At 35.2% G+C, this 19,112-nt stretch overlaps 1 protein-coding gene across 1 annotated transcript in view; it reads right to left on the reverse strand.

The window, feature by feature from the left end:
- Positions 1 to 767: 767 nt before the first annotated feature.
- TENM2 (Teneurin-2) overlaps positions 768 to 19,112 on the reverse strand; it is a 152,594-nt gene continuing 134,249 nt past the window's right edge. Inside the window, exons 28-31 of the mRNA XM_051210976.1 lie at positions 18,208 to 18,819; positions 16,146 to 16,406; positions 9,695 to 10,669; positions 768 to 8,371 (exon numbers count right to left, since the gene is read on the reverse strand). Of these exons, the coding sequence (XP_051071001.1) occupies positions 7,598 to 8,371; positions 9,695 to 10,669; positions 16,146 to 16,406; positions 18,208 to 18,819 (2,622 nt within the window). The 3' untranslated portion in view covers positions 768 to 7,597. The remainder of the gene's footprint in view (positions 8,372 to 9,694; positions 10,670 to 16,145; positions 16,407 to 18,207; positions 18,820 to 19,112) is intronic.

Raw genomic sequence — 19,112 nt, forward strand, 5'->3', positions numbered from 1 at the left:
GTTTTCATATAATGTATTATACATGTTTTATTTAAATCCTAATTTTATTCTTGATACCAATAAAATCACATGTGAATAAATTAAAGGTTTTTGACTATTCCATTGTTAACACAAGTTAAACTACCTAGTCATGAGTTCGTATAATTCAAATTATGAAATACTTTATGTATTAATTTTATGGAATTAGAAGAATAATTTCACTTTCATCATACATCGTAGTTTGAAAAGGTGAAAATATATTAGTAGTATAATGAAATTCAGGTAGAAGTGTACACAAATTTTAGCTATGGTTGTCAATAGAATAGCTCTCAGTGAAATGCTAATAATCATTTTGAGTTTAATTTGAGGAAAAAGCTTACAGTATGTGAATGGTTGGCTGACAAATAACTGGTTTATCATTTTCGAGTCTCGGACATAAAATGAATGTTTTCGTATGACTGAGTTATGGTCGATTTTAGTACGATTACTTGACCAGATGGCAGTCGTTGGGAAGGCGAAACATATCGATTAACAATAGCAAATTTTATAATACTGCGATGGGAATAATCAATACGGATCAACTTCCCTTGGGAATCAAGACTGATGGCTAGATTTTACTGTGAAGAAATCAATAGTATGATGATTAAGAAAGATCTTGGTCATTGTCACTCCCTGCAGGATAGGATCTAGGTTGGATTTTAACTAACTGATCGTCCGAATAATATCCGTGTATTTCAAATTAATGCAAAACAATAACTTTATTGACCCTATCTCTAAGATGACATGGAATTATTACAACGCTTGATTAACCACTTCTTTCTTTTTGTTGTTTAGAAGTTAAATGTGTTACACACATTCAGTAGAGTGGAGTAAAGCAGGATATACTTAGTTCAGGAAATGACTGGAGATAATTTTTTCCTTACTGAGGGAATTATGGTTAATTCTTTTATCAAGTTAGTTATTTAGTCTTGAATGAGTCAGGCGCTTCATTAGGTTTCTGAGTCGCATGCAAATATCATTCGATAACGTAAGTCAATCTTTACTTCAATTTACAAGGATTTACAAAAAAGTTATAGTTGAGTAACAAGGTTAGTAAAACCTGAATATCACTTTTGATATGATTTTCAGGTAGTGTGCATCAAGAGATGTATTTTTACTGGAATAATGAGTTATTTTAAATTTATTAGAGGAGTACTGTTATAACAGTTATGTTAACTTGCTAATCCCGAGTTACTTATTGTCTGAAAACTAATGTCCTAATCAGGCATTATAATCATAATTAGAGACTAGGAATTATATAAAGGGCATACGGAAGCAAGACATATGAGGATACCCAGTCTTTGTAAGTTGTAAGGATAATAGTATAGGTTTAGATTACTGTGTATATTATCTGAGGACAGAATACTCTACTTTGATTTCTAGATATGCCTATGTGAGATAGCATAAATTAGACTGATATATATTTGCGCTAATTCCTAAATTGACTATAACCGACTGTCTAATTTTTAATCAACAACGACTAATGTTGTCTAATTAATATAAGTAGTAAATTCGCCGATTTTTGAGAGTTTCGAGTGGACTGGGACCTTATCAAAGAATTGATAGTGTATTAACAGTAAAAAATATCGAATAGTGTGAAAGAAGTCCTCACTAAGTCTTAATAGGCGAGGTAATGAGTGTTTGTATGCAATTATTACTAACAATTGATTATTTTTCATTAGAAATAAAATAGTGACTACATAGAATAGAATTGGGAAAAAGAATTACGTTATCTATTTGAATGAGAAAACATTTGCTATATATAAGTAGCAATCATAATTAATTGCAATATTAATATACATATAAATGATGCAAAGTGAATACAGACCAAGATTAATCACGAGAAAAAACGACATACAAGTTGAATTTCATTCTTTATTTTCGCCTGTTTACACAATCATGAAATAGACAGAAACAAAAGCATGAAGAAGAACAATACGACGATGAAATGATTATTGTTAGTCCATTTATATTCAATATAAAAAAGCTGCATAATGTTAGTGCATGCAGACTATATTGATTATAAAAAAGTGTACATTGGTAAATGTAATATAATGCAGTTGTTGGTATTTGTGCTATAAGAAAAGTAAATTCGAGAAAGAAAGATAAATAGGAGGTAGAGGACTACAAAGGCAAAAGACGCATCTCATTCTAAATACATTTCGTGTATACTAGTCAGTATAGCACGATAATCAGACCGTACTCATACACAAAAATCGAAAAGACGTACTTACAGGATATATATAATGTACTTTTTACATTGCCATTTTGCTTTAATGCGACAATATAATAATTATGATAACAGCATTGATGAGATGAGGAGAGTGAAAACAACATTACCAGTAATATTCTCCTGGTACTTCGTGACACTCAAACACGAACAAATACGTAAAAACGGGAAAAGGCTCAGTGTTATTTTTTTTATAAAGGAGGTTACAAATAACGATTATCGAAATCATGCAGTTGAAAACTTAAATTGAAAAATAAATATATCCTTCATAAAATGTTTAAAAGATGGAAAGAATGCAATGGAGGAGTGCAGAATAACAATATATTTATTTGTGCATTTGTACGTGTACTTGGCGGACTACGACAAGAACAAAATGTAACCGGATTAGTGAACAGATAAACAAAACATGATAACGCCGAATACAGTTTTCATTACATTATTCAGATCCCATATATGCAGTTATATTGTATCGTGAAAGTGTACATGTGTATGAGTGAATAAGCCGAAACGTAGATGATTTTTGTCAACATAAAAGTCAGTCAAATGTAAAATAATCTCAACAAAATAACTTAAAATAACAGGGTAACCAAGCACAACAATCTACATAATATCATGATTATCAACAATACAATATTCTGTATTGCTTCTGTGATATTTCAAGTTCGGCAAAAGTTCAGTAGCTATTAAAAAAAACAAGCGAACACAAACAAATTATCATGGTAATACTATCTCAGTTATTACGGATATTACTATCAGTATTAGTTGTAATGACAGTTGCAGTCATAATGTGAAGAGCTAAAACGATAACAAATTAATCAAATCATATTTTAATAATAATAATAATAATAATAATAATAATAGTAGTTTTGATAAAAAATATAAATTTGCATTGCATGTTCGTAACACATTACGTTACTACTAAGAGAAAAGAAAAATCGAAATAAAACGGTAACACTAAAAACGCTAGTTACAACAAGAGATCTTAATAAAATAACTGGAAATTTCTTCTTAGACTTTGAATAATAATAAAATTATGTGGACAGTGACAAGAAAAAATGGAGTCAAAGACAAAATCATATTACCGTACTATTATTGTTATATATTTAATAACCTTTCAAAAGATTTCGCAAATATATATATATATATATATATATATATATATATATATATATGCATATGTGTACCCTCTGTGTTTTACGTTAGCCGTTCATTAGTAGCAGAAGGAATATTTTAAGAAAAAAAAACAGATGTCTGCACCGATTAACAAAAAAATTCACAGGTGGATAAGAAGCTAAAGAGACAGTTATGACGAGATGGATAGTTCCGTTTTGTTTTCTCTTAAATTGTTATTCCATAACTCTATTCAAAAATGATTCCTTCGCTTATATGTAAGAGGAATAAGCATTCAAGTAGATAAATCGCTTGTTTTTGAAGGAGAAACATTCATGAAAGACGTTGAATAGATTGAACACAGTCTGTGGAATAAATGCTCAAAAAATAACAGACAGTAATATAAACAAAGTAATTTTTACCAGATATTTTTTTAGATTACGTAATATTATTGTAGCAATGAACTAGTCTTCAATTTCCACCTCAATACTTTTTCTTTAACTGAAAAAAAGTAAAAACAAGAGCAAAAGTTAATGTGTTTGCAAAAAACAATAAGGTATTATTTACAAAATGTAATTGGATTCGACATACAGATTGTTTCACATTGTTGTATTACAGAAAGATTTTTTGCAACTTTTGTACGACATCTGACTGAAAGTGATTAAACCAAGAATCCATAAACCTACAGAATGAATCAACGACCAAATAATATTTCATTGATTGAAATGTGGATTAACCAAATTAGAGTCAACTCATATTTCAATGTCACGCCCGTCACCACAGTCGCAAAATACTTTTTATTGGTTTAGGAAATTGTTACTCAAAGTCAACCACTTACAACCTTTCAGAGCTATAGGTTCCCCGATTCGGTAGACAATATCGAGTTGAAAGTATCAATTTTGTTCAAAACGCTTCTTATATATGATTCAGGAATGGAAAAAAAACTAGGGAAAAAACTATCTGTTATCAGTTATATCTCTTGGGCAAGATGTAAAAGAAATATCAAGGTACGTTTTCTCCGCTCTCTTCCACAAAAAGTAATTAGCTGCTAGATGCACAGAGGAAATCTGGATTTCTAGTAAACCCTCCTTCTTATTTAAACCGTCCTTTTGAATACCTACTATTTTTTAATATATCGTATGAACAAGTTACATTAAACGTTCATTTTTAACCAGACAAAGTGGTTATTATAAAAGGACTATTGAAACTTACATCACCAATTATTAACTTCAATGGAAGATTGTGGTAGAATTAAGGCCAAAATTGAAGTTTTAAGCTTACAATCTGATAAGGAAAGGCGAAAAACGTCTTATACCACTTTCATCAATAAAATTATAGAAAGACAGAACTTTTGAGTACAAAAACTATACCCATACTGGCTTTTAATTAGTCTGAGGATGTTTTTTTCGAAATAACTACTCTACTAATTGAGGTACTTTTCATTAGCTTTACTTTTGACAGGACGAATATATAAAATAAACTCTTAATGTAACTTTTTCATTTTTTTTGCTGAGCAAAAGTTTCTTCTTTGAAAGCGTTCCATTTATTAAATTGGTTCTTTTATTTTCGGAATCTAGTCTCCTTAGAAATAGGGATATTCAAGATAATCCGATATATTACTTATTCATTCACATAATACAGAATTCCTTCTTCTCAATTTACAACAGTGATATTGTATGACTACATTAATTAAGTATTAAACAATGTATGGTAATTTTTTAGTGACGATCTAGACACTATGTGTTAGGGATGCTGAGGAATATACCAATAATTATCATGTTAAGTCTAATGATGTCCTTGGACTCTAAATGGGCATTTCCTATTGGCCATTATTTATTTCACTCGTTAAATATTGTACAGATGTTGTTTTCTATTTTTATGGTACGATGTGGTCTGTTTGGTTGGTATATAAACAGAGTGTGTTTGGAATATAACGATTCATAACTCAGAGGCTGTGACTTGCGTTCTAGACTCAACTGGCTGGGCTAGACAGGGAAGCGGGACCAATCGGGACTCTAGGTCGTCCTTACGTGTTTTACGTGTCACTGATGCGATCGATAAATACGCTGCACATCTAACCTGCAGTCCACACGTTACAAAACTATGCTTCGCTCACATGTATAGGGTATTTATTGTACATAGTTACATCAAACAATAACTAATCGATAGAGGAACAACTCGATAAATGATCATAATTAAAGTCTTATTGTTTGCCATAATATCCTATTTATCAATAATACTATTGTGTCCCAAGACTACTACTACTACTAATATAACCATAATAATATGATTGTTAGAACAATGATCATAAATACTTGCTGATTAAATTTAGTAATGTGTCAATTAATCTCAAAATTAATTGCAATTACACCTAAATTTATTGCTTCGCTAACTGAACTAATATTGGAAGAACTTTATATTTTTTCTATTTAAACACTAAGCCCTATATATCACTAATAAATCGCTTCGATAAGACATGATTCTCATTAGGATTGGAAGCCTCGAATTGGATCTCATAAACAACCAGAATAACAATTAGCTAATTAAACCATCAAGGTTTGGCTAAGTAGGATTACCGATTTGGCTCAGTAATTTTACAGCTCATAAATAGTTTTTATGCCGGTATTATTGATATTTCACATTGTTAAGTAGGTCCACATATTGTGGTTTGAATTTCTTGTTTTCTGGGGGGAATTAGGGTGGAATTTCAAAATTCAGTCTCATTTAGTTGTGCCATTTTTAATACGGGCTTGTGAATAATACAACAAATTACTTCAATTCTAACTTGACCATTTAGATAAAAAAACATCTAAAAAAGCTAACATGTGGTTGATAGACTAACCTTGGAAAATATTGATTATAATATACAATGAAAACTGGATTTTCCGTTTATTTTTGCAAATCTTTTTCTTCGTGTTTATTTAATTCCTTTGGTCGTATCTGATACATACTCGAATGATCATATAGCCTACATAATGCAGAAGTGTCAGAAGATAATGAGGGAGAAGATGAGTATTGTAGAAAATCTATTGTTGGGATCCAACGATAATTCATAACAGTGTTGTTTTGTACTAATTCGCTGAGTTCATGCCTATTCCATGGGTAATTGAATCCCAAAATATACTTGGATGTTAGTTTATGATAGACAAAATTATTTTGATTGATATTAAGATGGTCGATTTTTGATGGTGTTGGTTTGAGTGTTGGGATGAATTGCTGCGTTAATTTAACTTCATTCAACCAAGCTGATGTTTTTCCACGTCTTTTAGCATCGTCAACAGTTGAATTGACTAGAACAGACCATGCTGTCGTGGGTGATAATGGATATGGTGAATTGAAATATCTTATTCTCCATTGTAAATTATATCGTGTAATCCATAATTCTTTATATTTTTCATTTGTATTCATTATTGTTAAATTGATACCACTAATACGATCATACATTGGTAGTTGGAAACCTAATGTAGTTAATTGTTTTACTGTAGAATGAAAATCTTTTTTAGTTGCTAGAAATAGTTGAATGAATAGTGTTGTACTGAGCTGTGATACTGCTGTTTGTGTTGTTGTTGTTGTTGACGATGATGATGGAGAGGAAGGGAAGGATGATTTCGAGTAACTCCACCAATCTACAAGGTTTGTATCTGATATAAGTATAGAAGCGAGTTCTGTTTCTAGTGAACTGTCGATTGATACATCTTGAAATTGCGTCTTGGTTGGCTGGGATTGATTGATGGAGATAACTTTAACAGATCCAGTATCATCGTCAACTACATAACCGACCTTGAGGTGATAAAAAACAAGAAAGAGAAACAGTTAAAAACAATGGAACAATTAGAAATTCGGTAATTCTGTCTTCTATAGCTTTTATAGCAGAATTCATGACAGTAGCTATTGAAAATACTTTGAATTTTAGCATTTAGTATGGTGATTTTGACTGAAATTACTCTGTAAAAGCATGTGCTAAACTGTGTGAAAGTTCCTAAAACGATACACATACTCATTTAGGAAAAGAAATGAAATCTATGTAATTTGGTAAAAGTGAAATTGGAAAGTGTCAGTTTATATGACTTATAGCTACTTTATCCAAAATTCTACTTTTCTTAACTTGAATTATAGGTGCAATAATTTCAGGAAACCTGAGTCTCTATTTAAAAACACTGAGTACTATAAAAAGAAATGCAATTAGATTATACGAGATAACAAAGATTGAGAAAGTAAAGTGATATTGAGCCGTTGTTATCAATGGAGTTGATAGGAAATCCGTTCTAAAGAGATGAACATAACAATTCTAAAAATGAATTGTCGTAAACTTACTTCAGGTCCGAACATTGTGTTTGCGGGTAACAGAGGCAAAGACATTTCATCATTAACATCTCTTGAGTCAAGAAGAAAGCTTGATAGCCCACTACCATGTGGTCCACCAGGAGTTAACTGATTAGACTTCAACATACTGAGATGCTCGAATTTGCTGTTTAACTGTTTATAACCTTGGTTATGAATGCAATCAAATGAATGAATGGATGTAATATCAATTGGAAATAAAGGCAATGAATTTTTGAGTGAGTTTTTACTGCTATCCACCTTTCCTTCAAACGTATCAAACTTTGTCAGAAAATTGTCCAGATTGAAACCAACTTGTTTAAGCCACCAAATAGGTGATGTCATAGCTTTACGAAGTTCTGCAAAGAGACCATTCGGGCCAGTTCCTAACGCTTCTTGTTCAGTCAGACCCCATTTGTGAGTATCTAATACTGATGGATCACGTTTAACATTCGGAAGTCGAGTGGAAATAAGGCCTCGCCAATCCGGACTAGTAAATGTTGCACCAAGAGGATCATATGCACGACTAGTTGGTGGACAGAAAAGAAATCCAGTATGAAAATCGGTAATGCACGAGGCCTGACCCAGTGGTAAATCAACTTCTTCAATAAGGGCACGTGTGAAGAAATTGTTGCGGCTAGATAATGTTAGACGTCGACTTCCTGTAGCGGAGTATTCAGCAGCCCATGCCAACTGAGGATAGAGCATAAAAAATATTGATATTAAAAAAAAAGCATAACATGAATACATAAATTTCATTTTTAACTTTAATGATGACTTGTCCTTAGACTATCATCTGATGTATTATACGCTACAATTCTTATAATTGATAAACACTTTTAATACACAAAGCAATAAAAGCTTTAAAGTTACCAAAATAATTCATGTTATTTTTCAGTATTCCACATGGTAAAACGAATTACTGGATACGTTACAATGAAAAAAAAGTTATTATAACCACTAACACAAATGTACGTTTAAAAGTAATAGCCTACTAGTGATTCTTTTTAAAGTGCATATTTATTACTAAACATAAGTTAGAGACACCAAAGGGACCTATAATAACTTTAGTATCATTGGCATCTGTCGATGTAATTATTTCCGTAATGATGATCGTTATTAGTATAATAGTAACTATATTTTTGTTATATCCCAATGAGCAGAAAAATTGTATTTCTGAGGTTTCATGACCTAATGTAAGCCACTTTTCCAGAGCAAATAAATAACCGAATTAAATTAACACAAGTTTAAATAGTACAAGTCATTGTACAATCGTCGCATACTTAATAAACGTTGTCTAAACAATAACATTATTAGTATGTTATTGTAAGTAATGATCACAGAAGAGTTCTGGAGTTAAAACGAAAAATAACACAGTGTATCAGAGTTAACATGGATTAGTTTATAAATCAATGTACCTATTGTATCATTTATTAAAAAACAAGATACTGATTAAGGGACAAATCGTCATTATAGTAACGTGATTAAACACAGAAAACGTGCCAATTTTAAGATACTAATGCTGTTAATCACATGTCATAGATTATACTAACATATATTTTTGAGAAGAATTGGATGTGATATATTTCTTTTACATTTATTTTCAATTTAAACGTGAATTCTTTCCGTAAAAAAAGTTTTTGGCAGTTAATGTATCAAATTGACTACTGTAAAGGAACAATCCCCCTTTTATTTCTGTCTCAAATATCTCAGCATTTAACCATCTGAAGGTTGAATCATGAGTTCGAATACAGTTCTGTCCATTAACAATTGAGTAATATTATTAAAAATGCATGCACCAATAAGATGCCATTAACGTTTTGCCGCATGAATATATACATTGTTATTAAGTCGCATTTACGACTGTGTCGTTTAACCGATATAGGAAGTTCAATACAGCTCTATAAATATATCACTATCTAGGCCCCTATATGAGGAAAACAATGATGTTATCTGTTCTGTACTTACTTTAGGATATTGAAACATACAGATATAAGGTAAATAATACATACGTACCTTTCCATTCTCGGAAAATGCGGCAGTTGGACTACCTTCATGATTAGTAATTATGAAAAATACACGTTTTTGTGCCGAATTAGTAGAATCATGATGAAACTGATTATCATCGAAGGAGTTCATTGGAGATGGAATACTATTAGAATTCAGATTGTTTCTTTTACCGTTATTTGTATTTAAACCACCATTATCATATTGTTCTAAAGCAAATACATGACCATGTACAGGGTCATATAACAGTCGGATAGTTTTCAAACGTCCATGATTAAAAATATGTGTTACACGTGTAGGGTGTTTGGGATCAGCGTAGAAATATTGAACTGAATCCCGTACAATTAAGGTATCACGCACAATTATCAACCGATCTTCAGAATCATAAATGAATTGAACTGAGTAAGAACGCTTTAAGCCGGCGTCATCCTCTAAAGCCCATTGATCCAATGGTGATGATGACGATGGTGTTGAATGAAAATTGTCAGTGGACGATGAATCAACACTTTTGTCAACTGCACGCTCGGCCCATATCAACAATCCTTTACTATTGTAAGCAAATTGATCTGTAATATAAAGATTGTGTAAATGGCGTTTTATCAGGAATCCATCTTCATCAAAATTATAGTGCCAGTTGCCTCGTTTTGCCAATAAACCTCTTGAGTCATAAATGAACTGTAGTTCTTCTGAACGGCTTGTTAATCCAGACTCTGACCGCTCATTCGATGGTAGCTGAGGATCTGATGTAGCTATACGAAGATGTGCTATTCGTCCTTCAGCATTGTAAATCAACTGGCTATGTGATCTTAAACTTGTACCAGCTTCTTCACGGTCCACAGCTTCTATACGTCCACCTGGACCATGTACATACGTGATCCATCGTGGTACTTGACCTTCACGTTCTTCACGTTGTTGTAAGGCTTGTAAAGCGTTTGGTTGATATGATAATGACAAGTTATATAACAATTCACGTCTGCTGTTAAGCTATTTAACAAAAAAAAATATCAAAAATGTTAACGTTTTATGCAACAAACACAAGGAAATAAATCCAAGCAACAGGGTTGTAATGAATTTAACAATCATTATACGATAAAATGTATAATGAACAGTCGAAATTTCTCCATTTAATATTTTTTACTCATATTAAGTAGACAGTATAAAGTACAACGAAACATATCACCAATTTTTACAGTTGAAATCACTAGTCGATCTAAGCTAGAGCGTCACCTGGAAGCACTGGTTGGGCAAGATCCTGGATTGGCTGAAATCGGACATTATCACCATTGGGTGCCAGCTCAGTGGTCTAGAAGCTAATCGTTCGTGCGAGGTCCTGGGTTGGAGTCCCGAAAGCGGGGTCGTGGATGCGCACTGCTGAGGAGTCCTATACTAGCACAAAACGGCCGTCCAGTTTTTTCAGTCAGTCAGTCAGCTACAACGTAGGACCAGGCACATATGTGCATCGGTCCAGGTTGCCAAACCGCATCAGCACAACAAGATGAACACCGGATTCATAGCAGTGGTTAGGTCAAAGGTAGTAATATATAAGAGAAAGATTGCAATAAGGATATAGTACAGGAAGAAAGAATTAGTTCGTAGAAAGAAAGATATGAAGCGATTTTAATCTCATAGTTTAAGGGATGAAAGAGAGTGTATACACTGACGCCATTGTGACCGATTCTGAGCCATGTTACCCAGAGTCTCCAACCATTGGTTACGATAGTCACGCGGACCCCAACCAAGTAGTCTGCATCTACCAACATGGCTCAGATTAGAAGTTAGTGACTTCAGGCACTGATGCCACGTTTTGGTTTGGCCGCCCCTAACTTTCTTCCAACCATCTCCAATACCGGATAGCATTGCACGTCGTGGTAATCGGTGTTCAGGCATACGTAACACGTGGCCCAACCATCTCAGTCGGTGAAGATTCCCAACCTCGTCAACTGATTTACCATCATTCCCTAATATCCTGCGTCTAACCTCACTATTACTTACCCGGTGATCCCAGCAGACGCCAGCAATATTTCTAAGGCATCTGTGGTCAAATACTAGTAGCTTACGAGTGTCTTCTACTCTTAATGACCATGTTTCGCAGCCGTAAATTAAAACAGAACGGACTGCCGCGCAGTATACTCGTCCTTTTATTGATAGACGGATATCTCGCCTTCGCCATAGGTGACGCAAGTTGGCAAAAGCCAATCGAGCTTTTCGAATCCGTGCTGAGATTTCGTCCGATACCAACCCATTAGGGCTGATTAGACTTCCAAGATAAGTGAAGTTGTCAACGCGTTCGACTACTTCACTCCCTATCCTTAGTTCAGGTGTTAACGCAGACCAGTCCTGAAGCAACAACTTGCATTTAGAGGGAGAGAAGCGCATTCCAAACATTCTGGCATTGTTGCTCAGTGCTACCAGAAGACTCTGCATTTTGTCAGCGTCTTCAACAAACAGGACTATATCATCTGCGTATTCTAAGTCGATAAGTGGACCTCCTGGATGGAGATCAATACCCGAGAATTCAGTAGACGAGAATGTTATTTCCATCAATAAGTCTATGATGAAGTTAAACAAAAATGGAGAAAGTGGACAGCCTTGACGGACACCACTTGAGGTTGCAAAAGTAGATGACAGTTCGCCATAAGCTCTGACTCGACTAGTAGTGTTCGAGTAAAGAGCCTTCACAAGGTTTATGTACTTCTGAGGTACGCCTTTCAATGACAGACACTGCCACAGAATCTCGCGGTCTACAGAGTCAAATGCTGCTTTTAAGTCGAGAAAGACCACCATTGTCGGACGCCAATAAGTATGCCTGTGTTCTAGAATATGACGAATGGTGAATACGTGGTCGATGCAGCCACGACCAGGTCTAAAGCCAGCTTGGTTCTCTCGTGTTTGCAGTTCACGAGTCTTAGTTAGGCGTCTGATAATTATCGAGGCTAGTATTTTAGATATTATATTAGTTAAACTAATCCCTCTGTGGTTGTCACAGGATGATTTTGACCCTTTCTTATATATTGGGACGATAAGTGATTGTGACCAGTTAGATGGAATAACGTCTAACTCCCAGATTTTAGTTAAAATATTAGTCAACCTAATCGCTAAAATTGGACCACCATCCTTAAAGACCTCTGGAGCCAATCCATCTGGACCAGCTGCCCTTCCTCGTTTCAGATTGACTATAGCCTTTTGAACTTCAGCAAGAGTTGGGGGACCTACATCAATGTTCCATTCACACTGTCTGGGAATGGAGGGTAGTTGTAGAGTAGCTGAAGGCCAGCTGAACTGTTCCGCCCATCGTTCTAAACGCCTGGACTGGGAGCAGATGAGTGTATCGTCTTTTTCCGATATAATCTCAGTTACACTTGACTTATTAATTCCAGTTTCTTTTATTAGTCTGTAAAGCTGTCTTGTGTTCCCTATAGTCGCCGCCTTTTCCATCTCTTTTGCTTTCGTTGCCCACCACTGCTCACGGTCGTTTCTTAGACTTTTTCTTAACCTAGATCTGATTTGTTGTCGCTCTTCATCATGTTCAGAACCTGATGGGACGAGTTTGCGAGAATCCATCAGTGTGATAGACTTTGAAGAAATCCACTGGTTCTTTGAAACTCTGTAGTTTAAGTCGCTAATAGATGTCACGGCTGCTTGTATTTCATTCCAAGCAACATCTGGGTCAGCCTCGTCTTCAGAACTACCTAATCGTGACTTCAGTTGTTCCTGGAACCTACTTTTGGTTTCCTCGCTACTCAGTTCGGTTCTAATGGGTCTTTTTACTGAGGCTTTTTTGCGTCCAATGAGGCGCAAGCAGATGCGTGCCCGTATTAGGGCGTGATCGGAGTCCAAGCAGGTACTCCAGAATGAGCGACAATCTTCTACCGACCCTCTCCAACGATGACTGATGGCAACATGGTCTATTTGAGTCCATCGTTGGCTTGGTGCAGGCGGTCGCCATGTTAGACGATGTCTCTCCTTATGCTTAAAATTTGTGTTTGCTAAAAATAAACGATTGTCTGAGCACAGTTGCAGCAGACGATCACCATTATCTGTTCGCTGTGCCGGAATGCTAAAATATCCACCTAAATGCCTTTCTGTTTGGTTTAAGCTACCTATCTGAGCATTAAAGTCACCCCCTACGAGTACTATGTCTGAGCGTTTAGCTTTCTGAAGAAGTTCGGACAGCTTTCTGTAAAATTCATCTCTCACTTCATCTGAGCTGCAGTCGGTGGGAGCGTAGGCAGAAACGACAAAAAGGCAACGACGTGTGTCCCTATCTTTCCGAGCTCTCACGGAGCCGTTTAGCCGAAGAGCACATAAACGACTGTTAGCGGGGATCCACTCTAACATTGCTTGTTCCGCCTCCATGCTTAGTGCTATGCCTACACCTGCCAGTCCACGAGAACTAGCCATCGGGTAGCCAGATAAATGGAAGGTGTATCTCGTCGGCTCTCAGTTTTGCCGAGGTGAGGTCAAGTGAATGACCACACTGGAATCCTGTATGTGTGTTTCGGAGACACAGCATACATCAATGGAAAGAGACTCTAGGGTTCTAGCCAAGGAAGCCTGTTGACCGATTTGACATAGGGTGCGTACGTTGAAGGCTCCAATGTGTAGTTTGGAGCGAGGTTTCAGTAGACCTGGGACAGTGTTTTGAGCACTGGAATCGTTGGCTATGGTGACACTTGAGGAGGAAGCCGAAAGAGGAAATTTAGAGTTGAAAGTCGATGTAGGAGGAATAATAGGAATTGAAGAGGGAGGTTGATTAGGAATACAGTGGTCTTGGGTGCTGTTAGAGGTATGAGGGCGGTTATCACTTCCCGGTTGCCCACACCGTGGAAGGGTTCTTCTGGAGGTACCTGAAAAGGAAATTGGATTAGAGGCGGTCTCAGTGACCTGAGAGCGTGACCGCAGTGCCCAAGGGACAACTGCTTGAGGCCGGTCGCGCACGGCCTTTTCGTGGGAGGTTTTTGACGTGTTAGCTCCGTTCTTCAAAGGGCCTTACCGCCGGAGACGGAAATCCGTGAGGTAAGGTGAGGTGCGCATTTTTAGGGTCGACCTTTTCTAACCCCACCCCTCCTTGTGGGAAGGCAGCATCGCTGTCATGCTGGTTGTCTGAAGGAAACACCTTACTGCTGTCACACCTCTGTACAGTCAGCAGTACGACTTCTCCTTCGGACCTTGGGTTTGTTGCTTTTAGTCTTACCGCTCTTCAACCGACCTGTCTGACATGGTAGGACCTTGAGGAACGGTTGTTCCAGCCAGTATAGCTCGGTTGCTTCATCACGATAGGCAAGCCCGACCACCACGTCAAGGTAGCAACAACGGTCGGGCCAGTTTTTTCAGGTTTTCACTGGTGGTCTAACTTAGATTGATTCGTGATTTTAACTGAAAATACTACTATCTCCACAAATCCTCATACTGACAACATCAATTATTGGTTAGAATGAGATGTCCTTGATTAGGAGGTCATCCCTTCTATAGAAGTGTTTCAACAGGATTAGAAGAGATATACTTCCAGTTATCTTTTATATTGGTAAGTTGGACTGATTCCATTGAACAGAAAATCAAACTATCAAGCAATACTAGAACCCATGATTTAAGGCAAGGTAGGGAGTAAATATATCCGCACCATTGTGACCGATTCGGAACCACGTCAGCCGAAGCTTTCAATCACTGGTTGGAGCTATCGTGTAGACTCCAATCAGACAGTCTGAATCTATGAATATGACTCGAACGAACAGCCAATGACCTTATGGACTGATGTCACGTCTTGGTTTAGCCGCACCTCGCCGTCCCTCAACTTACTTCTACATCAGATAACACCGCCCACCAAAGTAGGCGATGAATGAGAGTACGTAACACGTCCAAATCAGTCGATCAGTAGTAATACAGAGCTGGTTGCTGCGCAGTATACTCACTTCTATCAAGATATCCAGAAGCTCATCTTTATGGATTGGGCCCTTAAAAATAGATCAGTTATCGGCTAGCTCGCCTGTTTTCGACACAAAATTAGGAGAGTTTTTATGAGCTAAAATTACTTAACAAACGAATAAAAATGTAAAAATATAGCATGCCTTGGAGAATCTGGATAAGAAGAAATAATGGTAAGAACACTTATCAACCTTATCGATAGGGCTCAAAAGTTGGCTTTAAGTATCCGAATTAATACAGGCAGTTGACGAAAGGGAAAAATTGTAAAGCTTGAAATCATAATGAAAGCAAAGCTAAATGCATTTTTCAATGTACGAACACTAAAGTAGTATGACAAAACAAGGGCTTAATCACTATCTTAAGCTTCAGTCATTACTTATTAAAATCAGTTCGTTAAGCTAATCGGATCAAAGTATAACTACATAAATATATACTTTAATTGGACTCGTTTTTAACCTTGAAAAACAGTAATTATTTGCAATAACGTTTATGATGTATTTGAAAATATAAATAGGAAAAAAACAAATGGACTACTTACTGAATGCAATACGCATTGTATAATACGTTGACGATCATCCCATTGACGATAAATTTGTATATTTTTTAAATTATAAGTTATATGCAATGAAGAGGATTGATGATTGATAGTGAATTCATTCATAGTCAATACACGACCAGTTAATGAATCTAATCGGATTGATGATTCTTCATTCAATACTGTCTTATCATCAGAATTAATTGTATTACCAAAATCGTCTTCATTATTCCTTATAAACAATGATGTATGAATACTTATAAGCTAAATTAGAAAGTAATAAAGATGATAAATCAAAGAAGATTAATCAAATTGTACAAAAAGTCAGTTGTATGAACAGAATTTTTAAAATTTAGTTCCCTATTATAGTTCATAGATTATTATACCAGGCAAGTTAGACTGAATATCTTGAGAAAGCTTTTTGAGAAATAAACAACAGTTTAGTTCAGTTCAAGTACATATGAAACAGTATTAGGCTGTGGTCAGGATAAGTAAAGAGTAATACAATTATTAGCCTATTGACCATATATTTTATCCAGTGAATAAGAAAAATCATGATGTAGTGCGATACTAATTTTCTCATCTCAAACAAACTGGGAAAAGGATATTTTGAAAATTTCATTGCCATACTATTGCTGTTATCCTTACAAAATATATGAAAGAGGTCAGTGTACATTAGATTGAGCAAGTAAATTGAAATCCTTTACGTTTGGAATCAGATAAAGTCGACAGGACTTCATACCATACGATCAGTTTGTACAAGTTCGTTCCCATAAAAGAACATATTTGTGCCTATTTGATACATAACAAAATGTATAACCCTGGATAATTGCAATTTAATCTGTATTCACTATGATTTGAATTTAAATCACCCTATTTAGTTGTTGTATTTCTGGTACTAAACATAAATTCTGTGCATAACCTGCGTAATTATGGCTATTTTTTGCATTTCATTCACATATGAGAAACAGAATATCACTAAACAAAATACGAGAGAAAATGAGTGATAGTACTAGTTAGTCGTGACTTCATATAAATACACAAACTAAGAGGAAAACAAATGTGTAAGTACTGTCGTAATTAAGTTTTCTGATAAAAACTCTCTTCATACTGATATTTCGTGCTGCCACTTTAATACAAAGATATATTACAAGTCCCTAACGTTGTACTTGATTCCATACAAACTTTACCTTAGTTATGTCATCCATTTCAAAATTTCAAAGATTTACACACAACAGCAGGTTAGTTGAAAAAAACTCCATAATACAGCACTACGATAATTATTGAGAATAAAACAAACACAGAGAGAAAGATCGCGTCTCCTTGGAGAAGTGACTTGGTGCAACAGTAGCTTAATGGTTAAAGAAAAAGATTTTCAAACAATTGGTCACAGGTTCATAAACTGATGCAGTGAATTCACTAACCCTCATGTAAACATTATTGTTCAAAGACGTATACATCAACCTACATATAACAACATAATAACATTGAATTACTCACTTACCTGCGATTGGTCAATGTGAATATCAAGAATTAGTGGCAAATACATATAGGTACTGTTTGGATAGACTGGTAAAGGACATTGAGAAGTTTAGTTATGCTATATAACCCCTATTTGTGAACTCGTTTAGTGAAATCCTGAATGAAATAATAAAACCCGTATAGAACACGTTTGGATGAGGAGTTGCAAGGGGTGTTTGAGAATCTTAGTTTAGTACTAATGTTCATCTGTTTTGAGGTCATCGCTGAAGTGTGATAGCTTCCATATGATAGTTTTAATATTCGACTGTTAAATTTTGCAAAACATTATATTATGAGAATCAGGTGGACTAATATGTTTTCCGACTATTTATCACTGAATAAAGAGGAGAGTAGTTATTCTACATTATTATTGTTATCATGTGATTAGGTGTGTGTGCGACAGAAGATAACGGTACAGTCTTCTGAGGAATTTTCAAAGTACTTGGTAATTATAATGATTCTTGAAGAGGTTTATGTGAAGTAGACGTAATAACACATAACATTATGTATAATACAAAAAAAATTCTCGTTCAGGAAAACTTACATTCATATTTAAGTCATAACCATAAGTGAATTTAGCATTCAGGATTCCCCCAAGATTAGGATGGGCAGTTTTTACACCTGGTAGTCGGTGATTTATATGCAAAGATTGTAATAAACTTCCTTGAAAGGTACGCTGATACTGTAACCGAAAACCAGATGCAGTATCCGTCAACTGTACAAGTGGAGCAGTTAATATATTAACTGGTTGTTTCAAACCATTAGAATCCCATCGAACTGATGTTTTATCGTAAATTACGAAATTTTGTTTAGGAAATATTGATATACGCCTATAACTACTTGGCCATATGAAACGAAGCAAGTGTGAATGATCTGATGACAATTTCATAGAACTACCAACATCACTTCCCCATTCATAGACCCAGGAACCGGGTGAGTCTAGCCATGGTGTAAACATCAAACGATTAACTTTTATTCCATTGATTCGAGTAAACTGACGTCTAAGACCGGTTGGAGTGATAACTCCAGAAAGACCCATATAGTCTGATTTTGATGATGATAATGAACTAGCTTCTTGATGTTCACTAGACCCAATAAAGCTATCAGAATAAAGTAATGTGTAGAGACCTGATCCACTCACAGAAACCATTGTTGGCTGTAAGTTGCAAACAGATAAGAATATACATTTTTTACTGAATAAAATAAATAAATAAATAAATAGAACAATTAAAGTAATTGATAATTAGTTTTAAATAAATAGTGAACAGACAATATATGTCAACTAATCATTAATGTGCACAATAATCAGAGTTATTCTTTGCATAGGCTTTTTACAGCTCAGTCAGTTGAGTGAGCAGCATTCAATCAGTAAAACAGATTTAAATTCCAGGTTATTTTCCAGTTTCAGTTATAGATCGATAGCAAAACGCTTTATTTTCTAATCAGAAG

Source organism: Schistosoma haematobium, chromosome ZW, assembly GCF_000699445.3.
Source record: "Schistosoma haematobium chromosome ZW, whole genome shotgun sequence".
NCBI classification, from domain to species: domain Eukaryota; kingdom Metazoa; phylum Platyhelminthes; class Trematoda; order Strigeidida; family Schistosomatidae; genus Schistosoma; species Schistosoma haematobium.